Source organism: Bos indicus x Bos taurus, chromosome 25, assembly GCF_003369695.1.
Source record: "Bos indicus x Bos taurus breed Angus x Brahman F1 hybrid chromosome 25, Bos_hybrid_MaternalHap_v2.0, whole genome shotgun sequence".
Classification (NCBI taxonomy): domain Eukaryota; kingdom Metazoa; phylum Chordata; class Mammalia; order Artiodactyla; family Bovidae; genus Bos; species Bos indicus x Bos taurus.
In genome coordinates this window covers 28952094-28977216 of record NC_040100.1, presented here as the reverse complement: position 1 = coordinate 28977216, position 25123 = coordinate 28952094, and the positions used below count along the sequence as shown (strand labels likewise).

Genomic DNA, 25123 nt, shown 5'->3' with positions numbered 1-25123 from the left:
AGTATTCTTATCTGAAGAATCCCATGGACTGAGAACCCTGGGGGCTACGTTCATGGGGTCGCAAAGAGTCAGACACAACTGAGTGACTATACTTTCACTTTCACTTCTAGGCTTGCTCTTTTCAAAGAGGATACACACATATTCTGCTCCTCCAGAAAATAAAGGTCTACCCTTGGAGAGGCATGCAGTGAGGACGGGGTGGGAAAAGACCTGCAGGTCCTGATCTGCAGGTTCAGTTCAGGGTAAGACAAAAAAATCCCCCAAAGAGCCACACTACGAAGTCATGGTCTCAAATTCAGCTTTACTTATAATAAAGTTCATGTTCCCATTTCCCTCTGCCTGTCTCTCACATCTTATTCCTTAACTCCTCACTCTCAGGTCAAAGGAAAGATAGGAGTATGATTTATTTATAACCCTAAAACTGAAGGTCAGTGAGGTAAAGTGATTTGCCCAAAGTGCAAAGTTGGTTACAGAACCAAATTTTAAAGAGAATTCTGATTCCACGTTTCCACACAGCTTCATCAGGGACTCATAACAGAAGAAAAAAAAAACAACTCAATTATACTACTAACCTGACAAACAAATTTGACATCTGGTGAGGATCTATTGAAGGGTTTCGGGAAAACATAGAAGTTAAAAGACTTTGTTATATACCTAGAGAAAATAAGATAAGAGGAGACTTAGGGTGTTAAATTATGCCATGACAAAAGAATTCCCACCACTTGTTAAAACAACCTACTTTGAATCTGTGTAGTCATACTTAAAAGTGCAAAGGCCAAACTGAAACAGCAAAAAGTCCATGGAATGCTGGAAAAGGGAAATAAAATATCTGTCAAAACAGTGCTGTATAGTCGACATTGAGCAACAGTATTTGCAATGAGGTAGGTTTTCTGATTACTCTACTTGACTTTGGCAGAGTACTTCTGATCCAGATTACAGATTATCTATCAGAAGCACTATTAATTTATATACATTTCTTAATATTTTTCCCAACTAAGCACTTATGCATCATCCAGAGCATCATAGTAAACCCATTTCCAAATGATTAAAATAACCACATCATATTTCCTGTAAATCAAATTAACAATGAAAATACTAAAATTCCCCAAAATGTTTTCCAGCAAACAATTATTTTTGCTGTTGTTTTAAACACCACTAAATATAATTTCATAACTGGGGTTGAGAAGTTAATAAACAAGTTTGACGATTTTATTCCTCTATAATTTAACATATGCAAGACCAATATGGGAAAAAAAAAATAAGATTTTTCTAGCACACCCACTTACCTTTTTAAGCTTCTGATACCTTTCTTCTGGAGTGTCAAAACCATTTGTTAATGCGGTGACTGAAGGTCCATCGCTGATTCCTAGATTTTAAGAAAAAAAGTTTTAACCTATTAGTAAATGCTATTGGAAAAATGTCAGTCAACTATTCAATGGCTCTATAATTTCATATTTTTATGAATTAAAACTAACTGGAAGTGCTCTTTACTTCACTTTTTCAAAATTAGCATGAATTTTGCAGGCTAACAAGCCAAACCCTATAATAAAGAATTCAGAAATACAAATGTTTCAATTTGAGAATGGATAGTTTCAGTATCTAAAACAGATTTCAAATAAAGAAAACCCTACAGATAATCTCACCAAAAAATTATTAGAACTAATAAATGAATTCAGTAGAGTTGCAGGATACGAAGTTAATATTCAGAAATCCACTGTAAATTTCTATACGCTAATAACAAACTATAAAAAAGAGAAATTATAAAAACCATCCCATTGACAACTGCATCAAGAAGAATAAAATACTTAGGAATATATTTAACCAAGGTGAAAGACCTATCCTCTGAGAACTGTAAGACACTGGTGAAAGAAATTGAAGAAAACATGAATAAACAGAAATGTTCATGAACTGGAAGAATTAATACTGTTAACATGCCTATATTACCCAAAACAATCTATAGATTCAATGTAATCTCTATGGAAGGAATGATACTAAAGCTGAAACTCCAGTACTTTGGCCACCTCGTGCAAAGAGTTGACTCATTGGAAAAGACTCTGATGATGGGAGGGATTGGGGGCAGGAGGAGAGGGGGACGACAGAGGATGAGATGGCTGGATGGCATCACTGACTCGATGGACGTGAGTCTGAGTGAACTCTGGGAATTGGTGATGGACAGGGAGGCCTGGCATGCTGCGATTCATGGGGTCACAAAGAGTCAGACACGACTTGAGCGACTGAACTGAACTGAACTGATGGCATTTTTCACAGAACTAAACAAATAATCCTAAAATTTGTATAGAACCACAAAAGACCCTGAACAACCACAGCAATCTTGAGATACCACCTCACATCTGTCAGAATGGCTATTCTCAAAAACACAAGAAATAACAAGTGTTGGCGAGGATGTGGAGAAAAGGAAACTGTCATGTACTGTTGGTGGGAATGTCAATTGGTGCAGACACTATAGAAAACGGTATAAAGCTTCCTCAAAATATTAAAAATAGAATATATGATCCAGCAATTCCACTTCTGGATATTTATCAGAAGAAAACAAAAATTATTTTTTCTTCAATAATTCTAACTGAAAAAGATATATGCATCCCTAAGTCACTACAGCATTATTTATAATAGCAAAGATAGAAGCAACTTAAGTGTCCAAGGATAAATGAATGGATAAAGATCCTATATATATGTAAAGAAGATGCTATATATGTGTGTATATTTATGTGTGTGTATGTGTGTATATACACACATATATATGCATACATGGGGCTTCCCTGATGCCTCAGATGGTAAAGAATCTGCCTGCAATGTGGGAGACCAGGGGTTGAGAAGATCCCCTGGAGAAGGAAATGGCTACCCACTCCAGTATTCTTGCTTAGAGGATTCCACAGATAGAGGAGCCTGACGGGCTACAGTCCATGGGATTGCAAAGAACTGGTGTAAAGAAATATTACTCAACCATAAAAAAGAAAAAAAAAACCTTGTAATATGGATGGACCTAGAAGGTACCATGCTACTACTACTACTAAGTCGCTTCAGTCGTGTCCGACTCTGTGATACCCCATAGACGGCAGCCCACTAGGCTCCCCCGTCCCTAGGATTCTCCAAGCAAGAACACTGGAGTGGGCCGCCATTTCCTTCTCCAATGCGTGAAAGTGGAAAGTGAAAGTGAAGTCGCTCAGTTGTGTCCGACTCTTTGGGACCCCGTGGATTGCAGCCTACCAGGCGGATTGCAGCCTACCAGGCGCCTCCATCCATGGGATTTTCCAGGCAAGAGTACTAGAGTGGGGTGCCATAGCTTCTCTGCTAAGTGAGTGAAATAAGTCAGACAAAGAAAGCAAATACTGATGATTTCACTTACTGATGCAATCTTTAAAAAAAAAAAAGAAAGAAAGAAACAGAAGGATACTTATTGATACAGAGTAAACTGATGGTTGGGGGGGTGGCGCAAATAGGTGAAGGGATTTAAGAGGTACAAACTTTCACTTATAAAATAAGTAAGTCACAGCACAGAGAATATAGCCGATAATATAGCTGACAAGAACTTTGTATGATAACAGATGGTAACTAGACTTAGCTAGGTAACCAATCCATAATGTATAAAAATATCAAATCACTATGTTCTACACTTGAAATTGATACAATTGGTTGAATATAATTCAGTAATTATAATTATATACAATTATATATATATATAACTGCTGCTGCTAAGTCGCTTCAGTCATGTCCGACTCTGTGCGACCCCATAGACGGCAGCCCACCAGGCTCCCCCGTCCCTAGGATTCTCCAGGCAAGAACACTGGAGTGGGTTGCCATTTCCTTCTCCAATGCATGAAAGTGAAAAGTGAAAGGGAAGTCGCTCAGTCGTATCCAACTTTTAGTGACCCCATGGACTGCAGCCTACCAGGCTCCTCCGCCCATGGGATTTTCCAGGCAAGAGTACATGTGGGGTGCCATTGCCTTCTCCAATATATATAACTATATAATTCAGCAATTATAATTCAGTAATGGATTATGCCCAATAAAAAAGATTATGCCCAACATGGATTCCTTTAGAAAGAGCTGAAGTCTTTGAAACATGTACAATTTGTAGCAAAAATGGCTATCTTTACCAAAACTTGGATACCTTTGATCCAAAAAAAGAACCTTGCAATTGTAACTGTTATACTAATCTAAGTACTAGATACATGTGTACACCCATGCCAAGGCAGGCAATGAACACTTTCATTAATGCCTAAAGGAATACCCTCATTTATCTGCAGAAGTCCAACCCTCAAGTCGGTCACAAAGCACAAATATTGTATGAGTCCTCTTAGAAGAAATGTCTAAACTGGTCAAATTCATAGAGACGGAAACAATGATTGCTAGAGGCAGAGGGGAGGGAGGAGCTAGGAATTACTGTTCAATGCGTAGAATTTCAGTTCTGGAAGATGAAAAAGTTCTGTGGAGATGGACGGTGGGGATGGTGGCATTCCAGTGTGACTGTCCTTCATGTCACTTAACTTTTAAAACCACTTAAAAATGGTTAAAAGGATACATTTTATGCTATGTGTATTTCACCACACACCAAAAAAGGCCTGACCCTAACTCTCAAGCTCTGTTCCACACTTCGTCCAGCTGTTTTTCAGCAGCATAAAAACCATAGTCTCTTATCTGCAACCCTCAAGAGTTCGAACCACCACAAACCCAGTCAGGAAACCCAACGCACCTCTTTCGTGCTTTTGAAACGTTTAAGAGGAAACGTGGAGACTCATGCACCCTGACCCAGAAAACTCAAACAGGGAGGAGCGACCAGCAGGTATAAGCCCAGGCCAGAGGTCAGGAGGGCGCGGGGGTGGGGGGTGAGGGGTCGGGGGTGGGGGTGGCGGGCAGGAGGAGGCTGGGCTATGCACTGCAGGGTGCCAGCCTCGAGCTTGCAAGCGAGGGATACCTGAGAACTCCCCATCGATGGCGAAGAAGTCGGCCTCCTCTATGGCCTGGTACACTTTGTGAAGATTACTCTTAAAATCTGCGGAGAAACCGAGAAGAGGCTCAGAATCGGTGGCCTGGCTTCCTGCCCACGAGTTACTAGGGGGATAGGGAAGGAGGGAGGGGAGCTTCCAAGGATCCTGGGATGAGAGGACAAGTCCTTAAGGGGTGCACAGACCAGAGGGGTATAAGCCCAGAGGGGTGCACTGGCCAGAGACGAACAAGGCCCCAAGAGGCGCAAAAGGGGAGCAAACCCCTGAGGGGACTGCCTCTGCCCCAGGCCGGGTCAAGTAGACCTGCCGCGGTGCGGGCCTAGCAGGCCGGGTGAGGAACTGCCGCGAGGAGGCGGGGAGGTGTACAGCGGACACGCACTGCTCCTGATTATCTCCATTCTGCGGAGTGGCCAGGCCTCCGGCCCCGCCCGGGCCCGCCTCGACCGTTCCACTCGCGAAGTTCCGCGGCGACAGCGCTGGCAGCCGCGGCAGAGATCACGGGGGCGACTTCCGGAAACAGCGCGCGCCGGCGCGCGTCACGTGCCCCTGCGTCATTTTGGGGGCGGGGCCAAGGGTTGGTTTCGTTCCCGGGAGGCAGCAGGGGCGTGGCTATCAAAGTTCTCCAAGGCGTGGTCTCACTGGAGACCACCAGACTTGGACCTTTTACTTGAGAAGTGTGAGTGACCTGACATCCATCCAATTGATGAGGAAATATTTCCTGAGTTCCAATTATGTGCCAGACACCCTGAAAGGAGTGGGGATACAGGGATGAATAGAAAAGACAAGATGCCTAACCCTGTTGGTGCTTAACTTGAGGGACGAGCAGAAAGTCAGGCAAGATTCAAATTTGCCACTTGGAAATCCGAAGATCTGGTTAAAGAGAAAGAGCAGAATGCTGCAATAAGAATAATGGGAAAGAGGGTTATTTGCAGAGGCGACAGGGAACGCAAAGCTGAGACCCTTAGCTGTGGCACTAGCTACTGGGAATACGATGGTGAGCAAAACAGATGAGGTCCTGCATAATGGAGTTTTATGTTGGTTATTGGTTTGCTGTTGATTCCCAGAGCCTACAACACTGCTGACATGAGCAGATGCTCCATAAACATGGATTGGTCAAAAGAATTTACCATCAGTTCAGTTAAGTCGCTCAATCGTATCCGACTCTTCACGACCCCATGAACCTCGCAGCACTTCGTGACCCCATGAACCACAGCACGCCAGGCCTCCTTGTCCACCACCAACTCCCGGAGTTTACCCAAACTCATGTCCATTGAGTCGGTGATGCCATCCAACTGTCTCATCCTCTGTCGTCCCCTTCTGCTCCTGCCCTCAATCTTTCCCAGCATCAGGGTCTTTTCAAACGAGTCAGCTCTTCACATTAGGTGGCCAAAGTATTGGAGTTTCAGCTTCAACATCAGTCCTTCCAATGAACACCCAGGACTGATCTCCCTTAGCATGGACTGGTTGGATCTCCTTGCAGTCCAAGGGACTCTCAAGCGTCTTCTCCAACACCACAGTTCAAAAGCATCAATTCTTCGGCACTCAGCTTACTTTATAGTCCAACTCTCACATCTATACATGACTACTGGGAAAACCATAACCTTGACTAGACAGACCTATGTTGACAAAGTAATGTCTCTGCTTTTTAATATACTGTCTAGGAGAAGGCAATGGCACCCCACTCCAGTACTCCTGCCTGGAAAATCCCATAGATGGAGGAGCCTGGTGGGCTGCAGTCCATGGGGTCACTGAGGGTTGGACACAACTTGAGCGACTTCACTTTCACTTTTCACTTTCACGCATTGGAGAAGGAAATGGCAACCCACTCCAGTGTTCTTGCCTGGAGAATCCCAGGGACAGGGGAGCCTGGTGGGCTGCCATCTATGGGGTCACACAGAGTCAGACACGACTGAAGTGACTTAGCAGCAGCAGCAGCAGCAGGTTGGTCATAACTTTCCTTCCAAGGAGTAAGCATCTTTTAATTTAATGGCTGCAATCACCATCTATTACTGTGGGCAGGAATCCCTTAGAAGAAATGGAGTAGCCATCAGTCAACAAAAGAGTCCAAAATGCAGTACTTGGGGGCAATCTCAAAAACAACAGAATGATCTCTGTTCGTTTCCAAGGCAAACCATTCAATATGATGGTAATCCAAGTCTATGTCCTGACCAGTAACACTGAAGAAGCTGAAGTTGAATGGTTCTATGAAGACCTACGAGACCTTTTAGAACTAACACCCAAAAAAGATGTCCTTTTCATTATAGGGGACTGGAATGCAAAAGTAGGAAGTCAAGAAACACCTGGAGTAACAGGCAAATTTGGCCTTGGAGTACAGAATGAAGCAGGGCAAAGGCTAATAGAGTTTTGCCAAGAGAATACACTGGTCATAGCAAACACCCTCTTCCAACAACACAAGAGAAGACTCTATACATGGACATCACCAGATGGTCAACACCGAAATCAGATTGATTATATTCTTTGCAGCCAAAGATGGAGAAGCTCTATACAGTCAGCAAAAAAAAGACCGGGAGCTGACTGTGGCTCAGATCGTGAACTCCTTATTGCCAAATTCAGACTTAAATTGAAGACAGTGGGGAAAACCACTAGACCATTCAGGTATGACCTAAATTAAATCCCTTATGATTATACAGTGGAAGTGAGAAATAGATTTAGGGGACTAGATCTGATAGACAGAGTGCCTGATGAACTATGGATGGAGGTTCATGACATTGTACAGGAGACAGGAATCAAGACCATCCCCAAGAAAAAGAAATGCAAAAAAGCAAAATGGCTGTCTGAGAATTCACCTTGGTCTTTCACAAAAGCTGTATGAAGTTGGTTAGATGATCTGGCTTCTAAGGCTCAGTCAAGATGTTAGTGGTCAGAGAGAAAGTGTTACTCAGTCGTGTCTGATTCTTTGTGACCCCATGGACTGTAGCCTGTCAGGCTTCTCTGTCCATGGAATTCTCCAGGCAAGAATATTGGAGTGGGTTGCCATTCCCTTCCCCAGGGAATCTTCCTGACCCAGGGGTCAAACCTGGGTCTCCTGCACTGGAGGCAGATTCTTTACCATCTGTTTATTAGGTCTGGAATTATTCGATATTCCTAAGCTTCGATTTTCTCTTCCACTAAATCAGTCTTAGGATCAGGGTTGATAATGTATGTGACTTGTAAAGCACTGTAGAAATAAATGTGTCAATAAGCTATGATCAGGGTTCTGACCTGCTGTCACATTTCCCTGAATTCACCCCTTAGGTTTGGGAGAAATGCTGAGTACAAACCACTTGGTCTTTTTGAAAAGAAAATAACCATTTTCCCCCAAAAGAAAATATTATGTACCCTAAAGAACAAGTAAGAGTGTGACCATATTATCCCCACCAGGTGCCACAAGTCCATTTTCCTCTCCTCATTCATAGGAAATTTATATATAGTTAGCTATGTCCTCTATTCTTAGTGTAAGCAGCAGTGTCTGTGTAAATGTGAAAACCAATACAAGTAGTCAAACTTAAAATCTGAAATATCTCTCTGCCTACTGGTATCAGCTTTGAAAGTCCTAGATAGAAAGTAGTGGCCACATATGGCCACTTAAATTTTAAGTAATTTAAGTTCAATAATTATCAAAACTTAGAGTAAAGCTACATTAATCAAAACAGTGTGGCACTGACATAAATAGACATGGAGACTAATGAAATAGAGTAGACAGCCCACAAATACACCCTTGAATATACATTCAAATGATTTGGATGCCAAGCTCATTCAATGAGGAAAGGATACTCTTTTCAATAAATGCTGTTGAGAAAATTGAATATCCACATTCAAAAGAATGAAGTTAGACCCTTACCTAACACTGTATAAATATTAACTCAAAGTAAATCAAACACCTAAATGCAAATGCCAAAACTGTAAAGATTTTAGAAGAAAGCATAGGCAAAATTTCATGACATTGGATTTGGCAATGATTTTTTTGGCTATAACACCAAAAGCACAAGCAAGAAAAGAAAAAAAATCAATGAATTGAATTATATCAAAATTTAAGACTTCTGTGCTTCAAAGGACACTACCAACAAGGTGAAAAGGCAACCCATAAAATGGGAGAAAATATTTGCAAACCATATATCTGATAATGGGTTAATATCTGTAATACAAAAAGAACTCCTACAACCCCAAAAACACAGAAGCAAACAATCCAGTATAAAAATGGGCATGTGGAGTGGGGCTTCCCGGGTGGCTCAGTTGTAAAGACTTTGCCTGCCAATGCCAGAAACATGGGTTTGATCTCTGGTCTGGAAAGATTCCACATGCCACAGGGCAACTAAGCCCAGGCACCACAACTATTGAGCCTGTGCTCTGGAGCCCAGGAGCCACAGCTACTGAAGCCTGCACACCTAGAGCCTGAGCTCCACAACAAGGAGAAGCCCTAGCATCGAAACTAGAGAGTAGGCTCCATCCACCACAGCTAGAGAAAAGCAACAAAGACCCAGGACAGCCAAAATAAATAGATAAATAAAATTATTTTTCAAGTGGACAAAGAACTTAAATGTTTCTTCCAAGAAGATATAAATGGCCAATAAGCTCATGAAAAGATGCCGAACATCACAAATGCAAGTGAAAACCAAAATGAGGTTTCATTTCATGCCTATTAGGTGAGAAATTGGAACTTTGCCCACTGCTAGTGGGAATGTAAAATGGTACAGTCCCTATGGAAAACATTATGGCCTGTCTTTAAAAATTAAAAATAGAATTATCAAATGTAATGCAGCAATTCCACTTCTGGGCATGCACCCAAACTAACTGAAAGTAGAGGTTTGACTAGGTATTTGTACACCCATATCCATAGCAGCATAATTCACAATAGACAAAAAGCGGAAACAACCCAAGTATCCGTCACCAGATAAACTGGATAAACAAAATGTTGTGTATACATACAATGGAATATTATTCTACCTCTAAATGGAAGGAAATTCTGACACGTTACAAAGTAGATGAACCTGGAGAACACTATGGTGGGTGAAATAAGCCAGTCACAAGACAAACACTGTATGATCCCATTTACATGTGGTACCTAGATGGTAGTTATCAGAGGCTGGGGAAAACTATTGAGAATTGAATGAATATGAATTTCCAGTTTGGGAAGATGATAAAGTCCTAGAGATGGATGTGAGTCATGCTTGCACAATAATGTGGATACACTTAGTGCCAGTGAATTACACACTTGAAAATAGTTAAGATGGTAAATTTTGTCATGTATCTTTCACTGCAATGTTAAAAATATGGTGCTGCCTATTGCCAGACTATCCTCCAGAAAATGAGATCGTACACTCCTGGCACTAGCACAGAACTATCAGTCTTTTTACTTTTTGCACATTTGATTGCTAGGGGGGAAAATGATCAGTTTTATCAATCTGCAGGCCAGTGACTTAAAGCAGATAATCAGAATGAATTCTTAACTGGTGGCTCAGACAGTGAAGAACCCGCCAGCCTTTGATAGCTACCATCTAGCTATCGACCTGTGGAGAAGGAAATGGCAACCCACTCCAGTGTTTTTGCCTGGAGAATCCCAGGGACGGGGGAGCCTGGTGGGCTGCCATCTCTGGGGTCGCACAGAGTCGGATACGACTGAAGCGACTTAGCAGCAGCAGCAGCAGGGATCGACCTGGTATTGATCCCTGGGTTGGGAGGATCCCCTAGCGGAGTGCATGGCAACCCACTCCAGTATTTCCGCCTGGAGAGTCCCCATGGACAGAGGTGCCTGGCGGTTACAGTCCACGGGGTCGCAAAGAGTCGGACACGACTAAGCGCCTAAGCACACCACAGCACAGCTTAACGAACCAAGACGCTGGGTGAGGAAAAAACGTGGCGATAAGAAAGATATTTTAATAATCCGATTCTTAATACTGCAAATGGAAATATAGCGACGGTCTTCTGATTTCTGCATACAATGTAACCGCCAAAAAAAAATCGTGGCGAGTACAGTACGGTCTTGTAATATTATTTTAATTTCCGGGCAAAGCTGTTTCCTGCAGTTAACAAAACAGACACCCCGCGGGAGCACCTTCAGCGTGTAACGCCCTGCGCTCAAGGTCTGTCCACCCAAGAGGAAGGGGCGGGGCTGGAGGTAGTACGCCTGCGCGGACCCCCAGGCGCGGGAGTGGCCGCTCTAGGCAGCGGGGAGGGCGCAGGGTTCAGGAGGTTGGGGAACAACTGCGGCCTGTCCTCTATGGTCGCGGGCCGGCGGGGTACCCTCCTCCGCAGTGAGTCCAAGGTTATTTCCGGAAGTGGAGCTGCTACCTCTTCCTCTGTGTCCGCGAAGGGGCCCAGGAAGGAGTTGACGGCCAGGTTGGCCATGAGCGCGGAGGTAAGAAGCGGCTTGGCGGAGGGTAGCCAGGGTGCGGAGGGTAGCCAGGGTGCGGGCGGGCTCGACTTAGGGTGTGGAAGGAGGCGGTGGAGGACGGGCTCGGAGGAGGTGGGCGGGATCTCCCCTCCCACACCTGGGTTCTGTGCAGCCTCAGCCCTAGCTTTGAGGCGCGGACCCCCACTTGGCCAGCTTCTCCATCTTTCCCCAGAGCCCCACCTCGGCAAGCCGGTTACTGGACCTCACGTGTGTTCTCTCCCGGGTCACAGTCCGAGCCTGTAGTTTCTGGATTTCCGCCTCCACCCTCCCCAGGGCGAGACGGAGAGGACGTGGCTGCCTCACACTTCGGAGGGAGATGACCGGGACCCTGCCCCTGGGAGCGCGGCTCGCAGCCTGCGACAGCGCGTGCAGAATTGACCGGGCACCTGATAGACGCCAGACTGGGCTTCAGATCTAATTAGCCGGGTGCGTTCTGGCCCCAGGGCTGAACGAATGAACCCGTTTTAAAAGAATATAAGGGACTCGCAGAAAGGAAAAGTGAAACCCAGAGTCACACTCCCAGCTCTTGTGATTGTGACTTCATGGCTTAGAAATCTGGACTTATGCAAAAGAGAGTTCTCTGTAATTAAAAAAAAAAAAAAAGGCAAAAGAGAATCAGGCCCTGTCTGATAGGAGATCTTTGGCGGGGCAGAAGGCGGCCCTCCAACTTGGGTGGGGAGAAGGAGCCAGGTGCTGTCTTGCCCTCCGTAGTCCTCGTTGGGTCCTTCCCACCGAAGCCCATTGGCCAGTCCTTGGCCAGACCTTGTAAACGGTCTTGATGACACGCTCTGAAACGCCAATCAGATCAGATCAGATCAGATCAGTCGCTCAGTCGTGTCCGACTCTTTGCGACCCCATGAATCGCAGCATGCCAGGCCTCCCTGTCCATCACCAACTCCCGGAGTTCACTGAGACTCACGTCCATCGAGTCAGTGATGCCATCCAGCCATCTCATCCTCTGCCGTCCCTTTCTCCTCTTGCCCCCAATCCCTCCCAGCATCAGAGTCTTTTCCAATGAGTCAACTCTTCGCAGGAGGTGGCCAAAGTACTGGAGTTTCAGCTTTAGCATCATTCCTTTCAAAGAAATCCCAGGGCTGATCTTCAGAATGGACTGGTTGGATCTCCTTGCAGTCCAAGGGACTCTCAAGAGTCTTCTCCAACACCACAGTTCAAAAGCATCAATTCTTCGGCGCTCAGCCTTCTTCACAGTCCAACTCTCACATCCATACATGACCACAGGAAAAACCATAGCCTTGACTAGACGGACCTTTGTTGGCAAAGTAATGTCTCTGCTTTTGAATATGCTATCTAGGTTGGTCATAACTTTCCTTCCAAGGAGTAAGTGTCTTTTAATTTCATGGCTGCAGTCACCATCTGCAGTGATTTTGGAGCCCAGAAAAATAAAGTCTGACACTGTTTCCACTGTTTCCCCATCTATTTCCCATGAAGTGATGGGACCAGATGCCATGATCTTCGTTTTCTGAATGTTGAGCTTTAAGCCAACTTTTTCACTCTCCACTTTCACTTTCATCAAGAGGCTTTTGAGTTCCTCTTCACTTTCTGCCATAAGGGTGGTGTCATCTGCATATCTGAGGTTATTGATATTTCTCCCAGCAACCTTGATTCCAGCTTGTGCTTCTTCCAGTCCAGCATTTCTCATGATGTACTCTGCATACAAGTTAAATAAGCAGGGTGACAATATACAGCCTTGACGTACTCCTTTTCCTATTTGGAACCAGTCTGTTGTTCCATGTCCAGTTCTAACTGTTGCTTCCTGACCTGCATACAAATTTCTCAAGAGGCAGATCAGGTGGTCTGGTATTCCCATCTCTTTCAGAATTTTCCACAGTTTATTGTGATCCACACAGTCAAAGGCTTTGGCATAGTCAATAAAGCAGAAATAGATGCTTTTCTGGAACTCTCTTGCTTTTTCCATGATCCAGTGGATGTTGGCAATTTGATCTCTGGTTCCTCTGCCTTTTCTAAAACCAGCTTGAACATCAGGAAGTTCACGGTTCACATATTGCTGAAGCCTGGCTTGGAGAATTTTGAGCATTACTTTACTAGTGTGTGAGATGAGTGCAATTGTGCAGTACTTTGAGCATTCTTTGGCATTGCCTTTCTTTGGGAATGGAATGAAAACTGACCTTTTCCAGTCCTGTGGCCACTGCTGAGTTTTCCAAATTTGCTGGCATATTGAGTGCAGCACTTTCACAGCATCATGTTTCAGGATTTGGAATAGCTCCACTGGAATTCCATCACCTCCACTAGCTTTGTTTGTAGTGATGCTTTCTAAGGCCCACTTGACTTCACATTCCAGGATGTCTGGCTCTAGGTCAGTGATCACACCATCGTGATTATCTGGGTCGTGAAGATCTTTTTTGTACAGTTCTTCTGTGTATTCTTGCCACCTCTTCTTAATATTTTCTGCTTCTGTTAGGTCCAAACCATTTCTGTCCTTTATCGAGCCCATCTTTGCGTGAAATGTTCCTTTGGTATCTCTGATTTTCTTGAAGAGATCCCTAGTCTTTCCCATTCTGTTGTTTTCCTGTATTTCTTTGCATTGATTGCTGAAGAAGGCTTTCTTATCTCTTCTTGCTATTCTTTGGAACTCTGCATTCAGATGTTTATATTTTCCTTTTCTCCTTTGCTTTTCGCTTCTCTTCTTTTCACAGCTATTTGTAAGGCCTCCCCAGACAGCCATTTTGCTTTTTTGCATTTCTTTTCCATGGGAATGGTCTTGATCCCTGTCTCCTGTACAGTGTCACAAACCTCATTCCATAGTTCATCAGGCACTCTATCTATCAGATCTAGGCCCTTAAATCTATTTCTCACTTCCACTGTATAATCATAAGGGATTTGATTTAGGTCATACCTGAATGGTCTAGTGGTTTTCCCTACTTTCTTCAATTTCAGTCTGAATTTGGCAATAAGGAGTTCATGGTCTGAGCCACAGTGAGCTCCTGGTCTTGTTTCTGCTGACTGTATAGAGCTTCTCCATTTTTGGCTGCAAAGAATATAATCAGTCTGATTTCAGTGTTGACCATCTGGTGATGTCCATGTATAGAGTCTTCTCTTGTGTTGTTGGAAGAGGGTGTTTGTTATGACCAGTGCATTTTCTTGGCAAAACTCTATTAGTCTTTGCCCTGCTTCAATGCCAGTGGGAAGGAGTTTTACTACCTCCCTCTCCTGGAGCACGTCCCAGAGCTGACCCGCAAGAATGCACTTGTGGGTTGGGTTGGGTTGGGTTTGTTTTTGTCACAGCTGGCTTATAAACAAGCCCGCCTAGGGATATACAAACCCATGTGCTCAGTGTTTCCCTGCATATCTCTATAAACTTGATGGGAAAATTGTGCTGCTCCAGGGCAGTTGTTGTTATTGTTGTTTTTTTGAAGTTCTGGTATTTGGCACAGGTACTACTTACCTGAGTGAGTGAAGTCGTTCAGTCGTGTCCGACTTTTTGCGACCCCGTGGACTGTAGCCCACCAGGCTCCTCCGTCCATGGGATTCTCCAGGCAGGAATACTGGAGTGAGCTGCCATTTCCTTCTCCAGGGGATCTTCCTGACCCAGGGATCAAACCCAGGTCTCCCGCATTGCAGGCAGACACTTTAACCTCTGAGCCACCCTGGTGGCTACCTAGCTGGCACTAAATAAACACCACTATTAATAATTGCTAATGCCAATCAATCACACAGCAGATTTTCGGACTATCTGTAGATAGAAATCAGTCATTTAAGCTTCCTTCAAAGGAATTGTTACTATCCTGAACTTAGAAATGGGAAATAGAGGCTCAGAGGAGATAGATGGACTGTGTCACTCTTAAAATGGTACTATTTCAATTATACTAACATCTCCAGGGAAATCGTAGTCTAGGAGATGAGAAAACATGCACAAATGAAAGTTACATTAGTGCACAGAGGCAGGAAGGATTAATTTGAGCTATGAGGAAGGTTAGTCATTAAAGATTTTCAAGTGATGGTTGATTTGGGTCTTGTCAGTTGGACACTTTTGACCCGGAGATGGTGTGTATCTGTGTTACAGATAGAACAATGTGGGGAAAGGGCAGGAATTAACAGGTGGGACTAGAGTATAACCTATGAGTAGGTGAGTAGCAGGAGGTGGTCAGGAAAATAGTAAAAACGAACACTTAACTGCACTTACTGTATGCCAGGCACTATTCTGAGTGCTGTGCGTGCATTAATTCATTTAATCCTGTCAACAACCCTATCAGGCAGGTACTACCCATATCCCCATTTTACGGATTAAGAAACTGAGGCACAGACAGGTTAAGTAACTTGCCGAGGTTAACACAACCTAATAATTGGAATCATTGGGATTTGAATGCAGTCATTCTGGCACCAGAGTCCGTGCTCTTAGTTAAAAAGTTCTGTTGATTGCAACTGGGCCATAAAGATCCTTAATGACTGTGGGGTTTATACTCTCACTGTTGGGAAGGTTTTGAGTAAAGGAAGGACTTGATCAGGATTTTGCTCCAGGAGGGTGATTGGGACTGTGGTGAGAGGAAGGATTGAGAGGGGAGGAAATGAAGTTGGAAATGTTATTTAAGCTTGATTTCGTTACTGTCTTGCCTCACCTTGTGTGAAACATATACTTAGGATTTTAAGTGTTTATTTGTATGTAACAGCTCTCAGTTCCCAAACATCCATGTAAGTAAGATCTGTGACAACCTAGAGGGGCAGGATAGGGTGAGAAGTGGGGGGAGAGGTTTAAGAAGGAGGGAACATACGTAATCTATGGTTGATTAATGTTGATGTATGGCAGAAACCAACACAATATTGTAAAGCAATTATCCTTCAATTAAAAATAACTTTTTTTTTTTTGGTAAAGAATATTCTAAGGGGCTTCTTTAAAAGGAGGATTCCTGGTCCTCTCTGCCAGATATCTTTGTTTGAATTTACCAAATTTCTGGGGTGATTCTGACAGAGGTTCTAAGAAATTTCTATGATAGAAATCAAAGGTTTGTGGGTTCTATTCTCAGCTCCAAATAACTAGAACTCAGCTTTGTGCCAGTCACTCTCAGGTACAACGATAGAATTCTCTGACTTGGTTCCTGACCTTCAAGAGCTCAGGATCTGGTTGGAGAGGCACAGGTTGCTCAAGCAGCAGTGTGCAAAACCTGAAAAGGATTCATGAGTTTAGAAATGCATGAGTCATAATGGGATAGTTTAAAAACTAGTAGCTAAGGTATGGGTTAGTGGTGACCACCAGTAGTTTTTGATCACTGTCTAAATTATTAGGCGTCACCAGTGTTTCACACAAGATAAGGCACACAGACCCTTCGCTGTGTGCTCTTGTCTTGCACAACAGCACTCCAGAGCAGTAAATCACAGGGCCTCCGAACGTGGGCAGCAAGTCAGTGTCCAGTTACATAGAATCATTGGGACAGTATATGTGTCCCAGGTCTTCTTTTTTCCCCATGGATTTTCAGACAGTTGTACCCTGTTAGTTAGGTATTTCTTTGGGAGACTATACGTACGGTTGGGGTGATAGATATCTTGTGATAATTATTTCCTAGCAGTTGTTTTCTATCAATTGTACCAACAGACCTAACCCATGAGCTGGCTGGCTACCTTTGCTCTAGTGATTCCTGACCCTGTTGAGAAAGAAAGTCTGTCTCTTTGAAGTTGGAAAAACACAGAGTTTTATACAATAAGAGCCTGGAAGTTCTTTTATGTTAATGAAAGCCAGTTTCCACCACCTGCAAGAAGTATTTACCACATTCTCTTTTTATTGCCACTTCTGATCTTTGCTTTGCTTACATTTGGACTCATTTCTGTGTATCTCATAATTACTAGAAATGGGTGTGTTTGGTCTTTGGACATTTGGTAATTTCTGTAGTGTTCTGCTAGTGTCTAAGTGGTGTCCCTAGGGGTGGACTTGGGGTGCCAGAAATGAGGTACACCCAAACACCGTCACCCCTACTTCTCGTGAATATTTCTGCTTGTTTATCTCCTAGGTGGAAGAGCATGGTCACCCTAACAGCCTCAAGCTGCAGTTCTCATTCCGAAATGCAGCAGTGTCAGATTCTGGTTTGAATTTGTCAGCTTCGCAGGGGCGCCTCTATGTTGTGGCTTAGACTGGTGTAGTGTACGAGGACAGGCTTTACATGAGACTGTGATTTAAAACCTGACCTGGAATTCCCTGGCTTCCACTGCAGGAGGCATGGGTTTGATCCCTGGTCAGGGAGCTAGGATCCCACATGCTCCACCGTGCAGCCAAAAAACAGAAAAAGTAAGAAAGAAAAGAAATTTGTGTTGTTTGAAAAAACAAAACAAAAACCGGACTCTGTCCTATACCAGTTAGGTCTCCAGTTTCTCGTCAGTAAAATGGAGATGATAGTAATAATTATCCCATAAGATTATTATACCTCTCACATTATATAAGGGCTCAATCAATATTGGCAATTGTCATTATTCTCTGTTGTTGGGCAGTATGTAATGGGGAGAAATAACCTAACTAGAGACCAATCTAAAGCCAAAATCATTGTATTCTTGCAGCCAACATCTCTGCTAAGAAATAGTTGAGATCACATTTTTCAGGCTGGAATCCCAATACATTAGCTCTTCAAAGACTTATTCCTAAAATGTTCGGTATGTATTATGGTCACAGCCAGTGTTTTGTTGAGTGAAGAAGTAGAACCATAATTTCACTGAACTAAGCAGCTTGATAATTTCGCTTTCTGAAGAATTAACAGTCATCACATAGTGAGGTCTTTAGAAGCTAAGGTATAAAAATTCTTAAACTGAAAATTAATGCATTCTACTTCAATAAACTCAATAAAAGTCTTATATTAATTTTCTTAAGTGTGAGTTGAGGGACTGAAGAATGAAGCAGGCTATGGCAGGGCCCCTGCTTCCTCCTGGAGAGTAGGCCTCTGGATAAATCCATAGATAAGCACTTGGCAAACAACTTGCCTTCCAGGGATGGAATAGCCAAATTCATTCCAGGGTCTTTAGTTACGTAGAATCATAGAATCGTTGGGACATTATATGTGTCCCAGCTCTTTTTCTCCCACCATGGATTTTCAGACAGTTGTACCCTGTCAGTTAGGTATTTCTTGGGGAGAACATGCATAGCTTTGGGGTGATAGATATCTTGTGATGATTATCTTCTAGCTATCGTTTCCTATCCGTTGTGCCAACAGACCTCACCCATGAACATTTTAGAAAATGTCAGCTGTGCAGTTGGTTCATGTGCTTATATTCATGTCATATTTCACATATTAATGCTTTCTAAGATTTTATGCCATTTCTTGACATGGCAACTTTAGAGATGGTGTGCTACTCAGGAAGTTGTGTCTCTCCAGGTGTTAAAAAGTTACAGGGTAGAGAATTCCGGGCATGCCAGTGGTTAGGACTGGGTGCTTCCACTGCGGAGGGCACAGGTTCAATCCCTCATTGGGGAACTAAGATCCCACATGCTGTGAGATGCAGCCAAAAACGTAATATAAAATTTAAAAAACATCCATGTCTCTTGCAATAAAAGCATGTGTGGTCATGTTAATAAATACAAGTTACATGGTAGAGTAAGTTGGTTATATGGCATGGGCGGGAAAGCCGCCACCTCAGCAATTCTTCACTTGTATGGATTGACACATGTCACCCGCTGGAACGTGATGCAGAAGACGGGACCATGAGCGCTTCCTGTGTGCTGTCCTCTTAATTCTGAGGCCAGTCCTGTCTGATCAGCAGCAGTAACCCCTTTGCTTATGTCTGGTGATGTGAGCCTTGGGGAGGATGAATAATTTGCCTTTGATCTCATGGCTGGTAGTGAAGCCGGGAATCAGAATCTGTCTTCTGATTTTAAAACTGAGGTGTATTACTCTGTCCCTCAGAACCAGGAATAGGTAAGACCTCCAAAAAATTAAGTGTTTTAAAGGCCTCTACTGAAATATTTGATAAATAGGTGCTAGGTCTGTGAGGATATAATGAGAATAAAGCCAGCTTAGGATTTTTAAACTTGACCCCTGCCCTCATCGGAGAAGGCAGTGGCACCCCACTCCAGTACTCTTGCCTGGGAAATCCCATGGACAGAGGAGCCTGGTAGGCTACAGTCCATGGAGCCGCCAAGAGTCGGACACGACTGAGCGACTTCACTTTCACTTCTCACTTTCATGCATTGGAGAAGGAAATGGCAACCCACTCCAGTGCTCTTGCCTGGAGAATCCTGGGGACAGAGGAGCCTGGTGGGCTTCTGTCTATGGGGTCGCACAGAGTCGGACACGACTGACGTGACTTAGCAGCCTGCCCTCATGCACAGCCATTCACACACGGAATCTCCTGCACCTCTGAGTCTAAAGCAGAATAGAAGGGGTAACGTAGAAAAATGTGAGGAAAACCTCTTAAGTAACCACCTTCCCGCAATAAGTAACCACCCAACAGCAGAGAAAGAGAAAAATTATAAGCCCATAGATCTTCAGAAGCTTTCTAGCCTAAAAGGCTGGTCAGCCTAGAAATGTCACACTCTCATGCTGGACCCAGAAGGCAGCACCTTACGGAACAAGTTATGAAAAACACAAATATCAACTGAAATCTGGCAGCTGATGGACGTAAGGAAACCAGCTGGGTGACGATTGCAGCTCCCTCTGAAGCGGGCAGCTGCTCAGATACACAGCTTCAGTGGATTCTTAACACACAAAAGGAGCGCCTAGGGTTGCCAGATCTTCTGAATTTTCAGAAGCAGCCAGGAATCTGGATTTTTCTTTGACATCAGATTGTTTTAAATGCTGGCATCAAATTCAATAGGAAGTGGGGAAGGGGAAGGAGAAAGAGAAGCACCTCGTGAAAATTGCCTGTCTGAAGACTAGATGTTGGGACTTGGTGGTCCAGTGGTTAAGACTCTGCACTTCCAGTACAGATTTGATCCCTGGCCATCCCACATGCTATGCGGCCGGAAGAAAAAAAAGAACAGATGGTGCCACTGTTGAAACTGCCAGGTCGAGGAGGATGGCTGCTCTTGACAGGAATGCTGGGTCACTGGGGAGCAGCGGGGGTTACATTAATAAAGCCCTTATCTCTCTGGATAATCAGTGGTTCTTAGCCTTATCTGGATCTTGGTCCAGATAAGGTCCGCTTTGCATGCTATGTATGCATGCTGAGTCGCTACAGTCATATCTGACTCTGCGACCCCATGGACTGTAGCCCTCCAGACAATACTAGAGTGGGTTGCCATTTCCTTCTCCAGGGGATCTTCCTGACCCAAGGATGGAACCCATGTCTCCTGCACTGGCAGGAGGGTTCTTTTCCCCTAGTGCTACCCGAGAAGCCCCAAGAGAGTAAATAAAAACCTAGATTTTCTTCAGGAAAACGCTTGTGTAGACAAGCACAAACTTGGCCCATGATTTCAGAGTGTGCCCTGACCCCCTGAAGAACCGACACAGACGTCAGCTGAAGAGCCAGCTTCAACTGTCAGAAACCGCAACTCTTCAGAGTGACTCAGAGCAGAGGTCTTCAATTCTGTGGTATCCAGGCAGTTGTTTTTAACTTGTCTCTGTTTGCAGTTTTGCAGGCTTTTCCAACTCAGGCATTTTTCCCATTCGTTTTGAGCAAGGTAATCAACACTGGTCTTGTCGTGCAGTGATTAAGCACAAACCTAAGTGTCTCCGTGTGGGCAGGGCACTGGGAGTGGGGCTGGAATGCTTCTCACCCTGTCCTAACCACATGCCCCAGACTCCTCTGAGACCGCGACAGGAAGAGCAGCAGGCTGTGGGTGCGTCTAACACGAGCTTCCCCGTGAAGGAACTCAGCCAGCAAAGCTGCTCTCAGTTCAAGCCCCTTGCTGGGTCTGCCGAGTTGGTAGAGAATCGTCATAAACATCCTCAAAAGAGGCCTTTGCAGTGCAGGAGGGTGTGTTTATCCAAGTCAAAAGGCCACAGCTTGGAACTTTAGTATCTGAGCTACATTTTCATCACCTAGGAGGCGCTTTCCTCCTTTTGCTTTCCTGTTGCTTTCTTTAATGGAAAAAAACCCAAATACTTATACAAAAATAGCAGAAAAGATCAGTTGAATTCAGTTAAGTTGTGCACCCTTTCTCTGTTAACTTGCAGTTTTTCAATTTAAGGTAAAATGAAATGAGCAGAATTCCTAAGAAGTAATCAAAGTCCGTGCAGTTTCTAGTTTGTTGAAGACAATTAAAAAACAGAGTTAGTGGCCACTTCAGCTTTTCCAAACATGACTTTTAAAATACACTTTTGTTACCTTATTTTCTCTCATGAGAAATAACTTTCAGATCTGATAAACTAAGAATTATTGGTACATTCTAGTTTTAAAAGGTTGGAGAAATTTATTTCCATATATGTTGCCATTTCAAATGACTTCGAGATCCATACACTTGGCCTCACCCTAACCTCACAACCACAGTTTCATATCTCCACATGCTCACTAGGCAGAAATTTTGTCATCACTTCAAACTCAACTTTTCCGAAATTCGACTTACCTTCTTTTCAAGCTGGGCCCCATTAGTTTACAGGGACTCATTTTTTTTTTTTTTTAATTATTTATTCAGTTGTGCCAGAGCTTTAGTTGCAGCATGCAGGCTCTTAGTTGGAGCATGTGGAATCTAGTTCCCTGACCAGGAATCGAACTGGGGCCCTCTGCATCAGGAGTGCAGAATGTTAACCACAGGACCACGAGGGAAGTCCCTGCCATGATCCATTTCTATCAGCAGACCCGCCTACTTCCCCAGTTCTAGAACCTAGACAACCTCTTTGATCATTCTCTCTAGTCACCAAAGCTCAGAAACAGCTCTTGTAATATCTCTTCATAAATTGATCTCTGTCTTTGCATTTTCATGTTTGTCACCATAGTCGCAGAAGTAACAGCACCTCCCTTCTGCCTTGTCCCAGCCCAGCCCACCTTCCTGATGAGATTTATCATCCTCAAGCACTGGAACGAGTGGCCTCTCCCTTCTCCAGCGGATCTGCCCGACCCAGGAATCTAACCAGGGTCTCCTGCATTGCAGGTGGATTCTTTACCAGCTGGACTACCAGGGAAGCCCACTCCTCAAGCACAGCTTTACTGATTTCATTTGCCTCCAGAACCTTTATGTGCCCTCATCTGCCCACCTGTCATGAACCAGGCATGGAACACAGGACTCTGTATCAGACCTGTATCTCCAGGTGTGTCACTCACTGCTCCCCAGGAAGCACCAAGGACAGCACCCCGATCAGGCCCATCTCTTCTCACCCCTGTGCAGCCCTCACCAGAAGCCTCTGTATCCTGCCTCCGACAGTGAATGTCGATGTGCTCGTGAATGCACTTCAAGTGCCCACCAGTGCCCAGCTCCTTGGTGATGCTCAGTAGCTCAAAATGGTCCAGTGATTATTTCCTGGGATAACTCTGTCCACATGGTAGTTGTTTAATTAGTATTGGACAAATAAAGGAATTGCTTTAACAAAATCATGATTCCTTTCTCTGAAAACCTGTATATATGAGCTCTCTCAAGTAATTTGAAGAGACTTCCCAGAGGAAAGCAGAAAATGTTTAAATGTTTCTTAAAAATACAGATAAGACTTCCTTGTCCAGTGGTTAAGAATCTGCCTGCCAATGCAGGGGACACCGGTTCGATCTTGGTTTGGGAAGATTCCACATGCCACAGGGCAGCTTGAGCCTGTGAACCTCAACTACTGAAACTCACAATACCTGCCAAGCTTGAGCCTGAGCTTGGCAACAAGAGAAGCTACCACAGGGAGAAGCCTGCACACTGCACGAGGAAGTCCTCTCTTGCCACAGCTAGGAGAAGCCCAAACACAGCAATGCAGACCCAGTGCAGCCAAAAATAAGTAAAATTCAGTTAGTTTTTTAAAAAATACAAATAATCAGCAAATGTGGTTTATTTTTATGATTTTCTCTGTATTTTTGCAGTTATAACCTCATTTTCATTAAGAACAGCTTAGTAAATACAGAAAACCAAAACCAAAAAAATCATCCTCTTCCCACCCAACAAAGCAACTACTAATGTTGTTCTGTCACCAAGTCATGTCTAATTCTTCTCGACCCCATGGACTGTAGCATGCCAGGCTTCCCTGTTCCTCACCATCTCGTGGAGTTTGCCCAAGTTCATGTCCATTAAATCAGTGATGCCATCCAACCATCTCATCCTCTGTCACTCCCCTCTCTGCTTCCCTCAGTTTTTCCATCAGGGTCTTTTCCAGTGAGTCAGCTGTTTGCATCAGGTGGCCAAAGTATTGGAGCTTCAGCTTCAGCATCAGTTCTTCCAAAAGGTATTCACAGTTGATTTCTTTTAGGATTGACTGGTTTGATCTCCTTGCTGTCCAAGGGACTCTCAAGAGTCTTCTCCAACACCACAGTTCAAAAGCATCAACTCTTCAGCTCTCTGCCTTTATGGTCCAGCTCTCACATCCATATATGACTACTGGAAAGACCATAGCCTACTAACATTAGGTTGGTGCAAACGTAATTGTGGTTTAATTAAAGTTGTGAATTTTAAATCATTATAACTAGGCTCAAATGCATCATTATTAATCAAAATAGGAACCGTTACAATCAACACCAATTTTGCCAACAAGCAATAACTGTGTTTATTCCTATAGCATAAAAATCTGTGCTTCAGGATTTGACAAGCTCTTTGAAAGCATTTTTTCCCTCCTGCTGGTTTGTGGAAACGTTTTCCCTGCAAAAAGTTGTTGAGATGCTTGAAGAAGCCGTAATCGGTTGGCAAGAGCTCAGGTGAATATGGTCAATGAGATAGAAGTTCGTAGCGCAATTTGTTCAACTTTTGAAGCATTGGTTGCTGGGCGTTGTCATGGAGAAGAACTGGGCCCTTTCTGTTGACCAATGCTGACTGTAGACAGTGCATCTCATTGATTTGCTGAGCATACTTCTCGGATGGAATTGTTTCTTAGGGATTCAGGAAGCTGTAGCGGATCAGACGGGCAGCAGACCACCAAATGGTGGCCATGGTTTGTATTCTTGTGTTTATAGATTTTCTTGTTTAGAATAGTGTTATCATGCTTAATTTACAATTTGTGCCCTGTAAAAAGTGATACAATTCCCTGAAAATCAGAGAAGTTGTTAGCATTTAAGGTCTACTTACAGCATGCCAGGCACTTCCATTGCATTCTCTTACCTAACTCTCAAAACCTCCCAATGAGCTCAACACTATTGTTGTTTATTGTTGTTTAGTTGCTAAGTCGTGTCTGACTCTGTGACCCCATGGATTTTAGCCCACCTGGCTCCTCAGTCCATGGAATTTCCCAGGCAAGAATCCTGGATTGAGTTGCCATTTCCTTCTCTAGGGGATCTTCCTGTCCCAAGGATCGAACCTACATCTCCTGCATTGCAGACAATCCTTTACCACTGAGCCACCAGGGAAGCCCCTATTACCACCCCTATTAATAGATGAGAGACCTGAGACTCAAATCCAGAGGGCAGAGCGGGATAAGAACGCAGGCAGCCCAGCCCTGGGACCTGTGTTCTCAACCACTGTGCCTGTGAAGAGTCCTTCTCTGTGAGACCAGTGTGGGTGATCGACAGCAACTTACTTTCTTTCCTGTAATAATAGATTGAGAAACATCCCACCAGTGTCTGTGCATGCTAATTCCAGTAGCAATATGAATAATAATTTCTTTCGCCCCTGTTTACACCATCCACCACCCTAGTTCACCATCTCTAACCCTCACAAGGGCTTCCTAGATGGCACTAGTGGTAAAGAACCCACCTGCCAATGCAGGAGACATAAGAGACATGGGTTCAATCTCTGAAGTTGAAAAGATCCCCTGGAGAAGGA

General features: G+C 44.0%; 2 protein-coding genes across 10 annotated transcripts in view; one reads left to right on the top strand and one right to left on the bottom strand.

Moving 5' to 3' along the window:
- PARN (poly(A)-specific ribonuclease) overlaps positions 1 to 5512 on the bottom strand; it is a 179350-nt gene extending 173838 nt beyond the window's left edge. The window contains exons 1-5 of one of the 6 annotated variants that reach the window (XM_027526575.1): positions 5344 to 5510; positions 4934 to 5011; positions 1287 to 1366; positions 740 to 807; positions 573 to 654 (exon numbers count right to left, since the gene is read on the bottom strand). In XM_027526575.1, the coding sequence (XP_027382376.1) occupies positions 573 to 654; positions 740 to 807; positions 1287 to 1366; positions 4934 to 5011; positions 5344 to 5362 (327 nt within the window). In that variant the 5' untranslated portion in view covers positions 5363 to 5510. Of the gene's footprint in view, positions 1 to 572; positions 655 to 739; positions 808 to 1286; positions 1367 to 4933; positions 5012 to 5267 lie in introns of all 6 variants that reach the window. The other 5 variants (XM_027526578.1, XM_027526576.1, XM_027526574.1 and 2 more) reach the window with 5 other exon arrangements.
- Positions 5513 to 11089: 5577 nt separating this feature from the next.
- BFAR (bifunctional apoptosis regulator) overlaps positions 11090 to 25123 on the top strand; it is a 31878-nt gene continuing 17844 nt past the window's right edge. The window contains exons 1-3 of one of the 4 annotated variants that reach the window (XM_027526468.1): positions 11132 to 11319; positions 23622 to 23778; positions 23928 to 24063. The gene's annotated coding sequence lies outside the window, so the exon portion shown is untranslated. Of the gene's footprint in view, positions 11320 to 11527; positions 11782 to 23621; positions 23779 to 23927; positions 24064 to 25123 lie in introns of all 4 variants that reach the window. The other 3 variants (XM_027526466.1, XM_027526467.1, XM_027526464.1) reach the window with 3 other exon arrangements.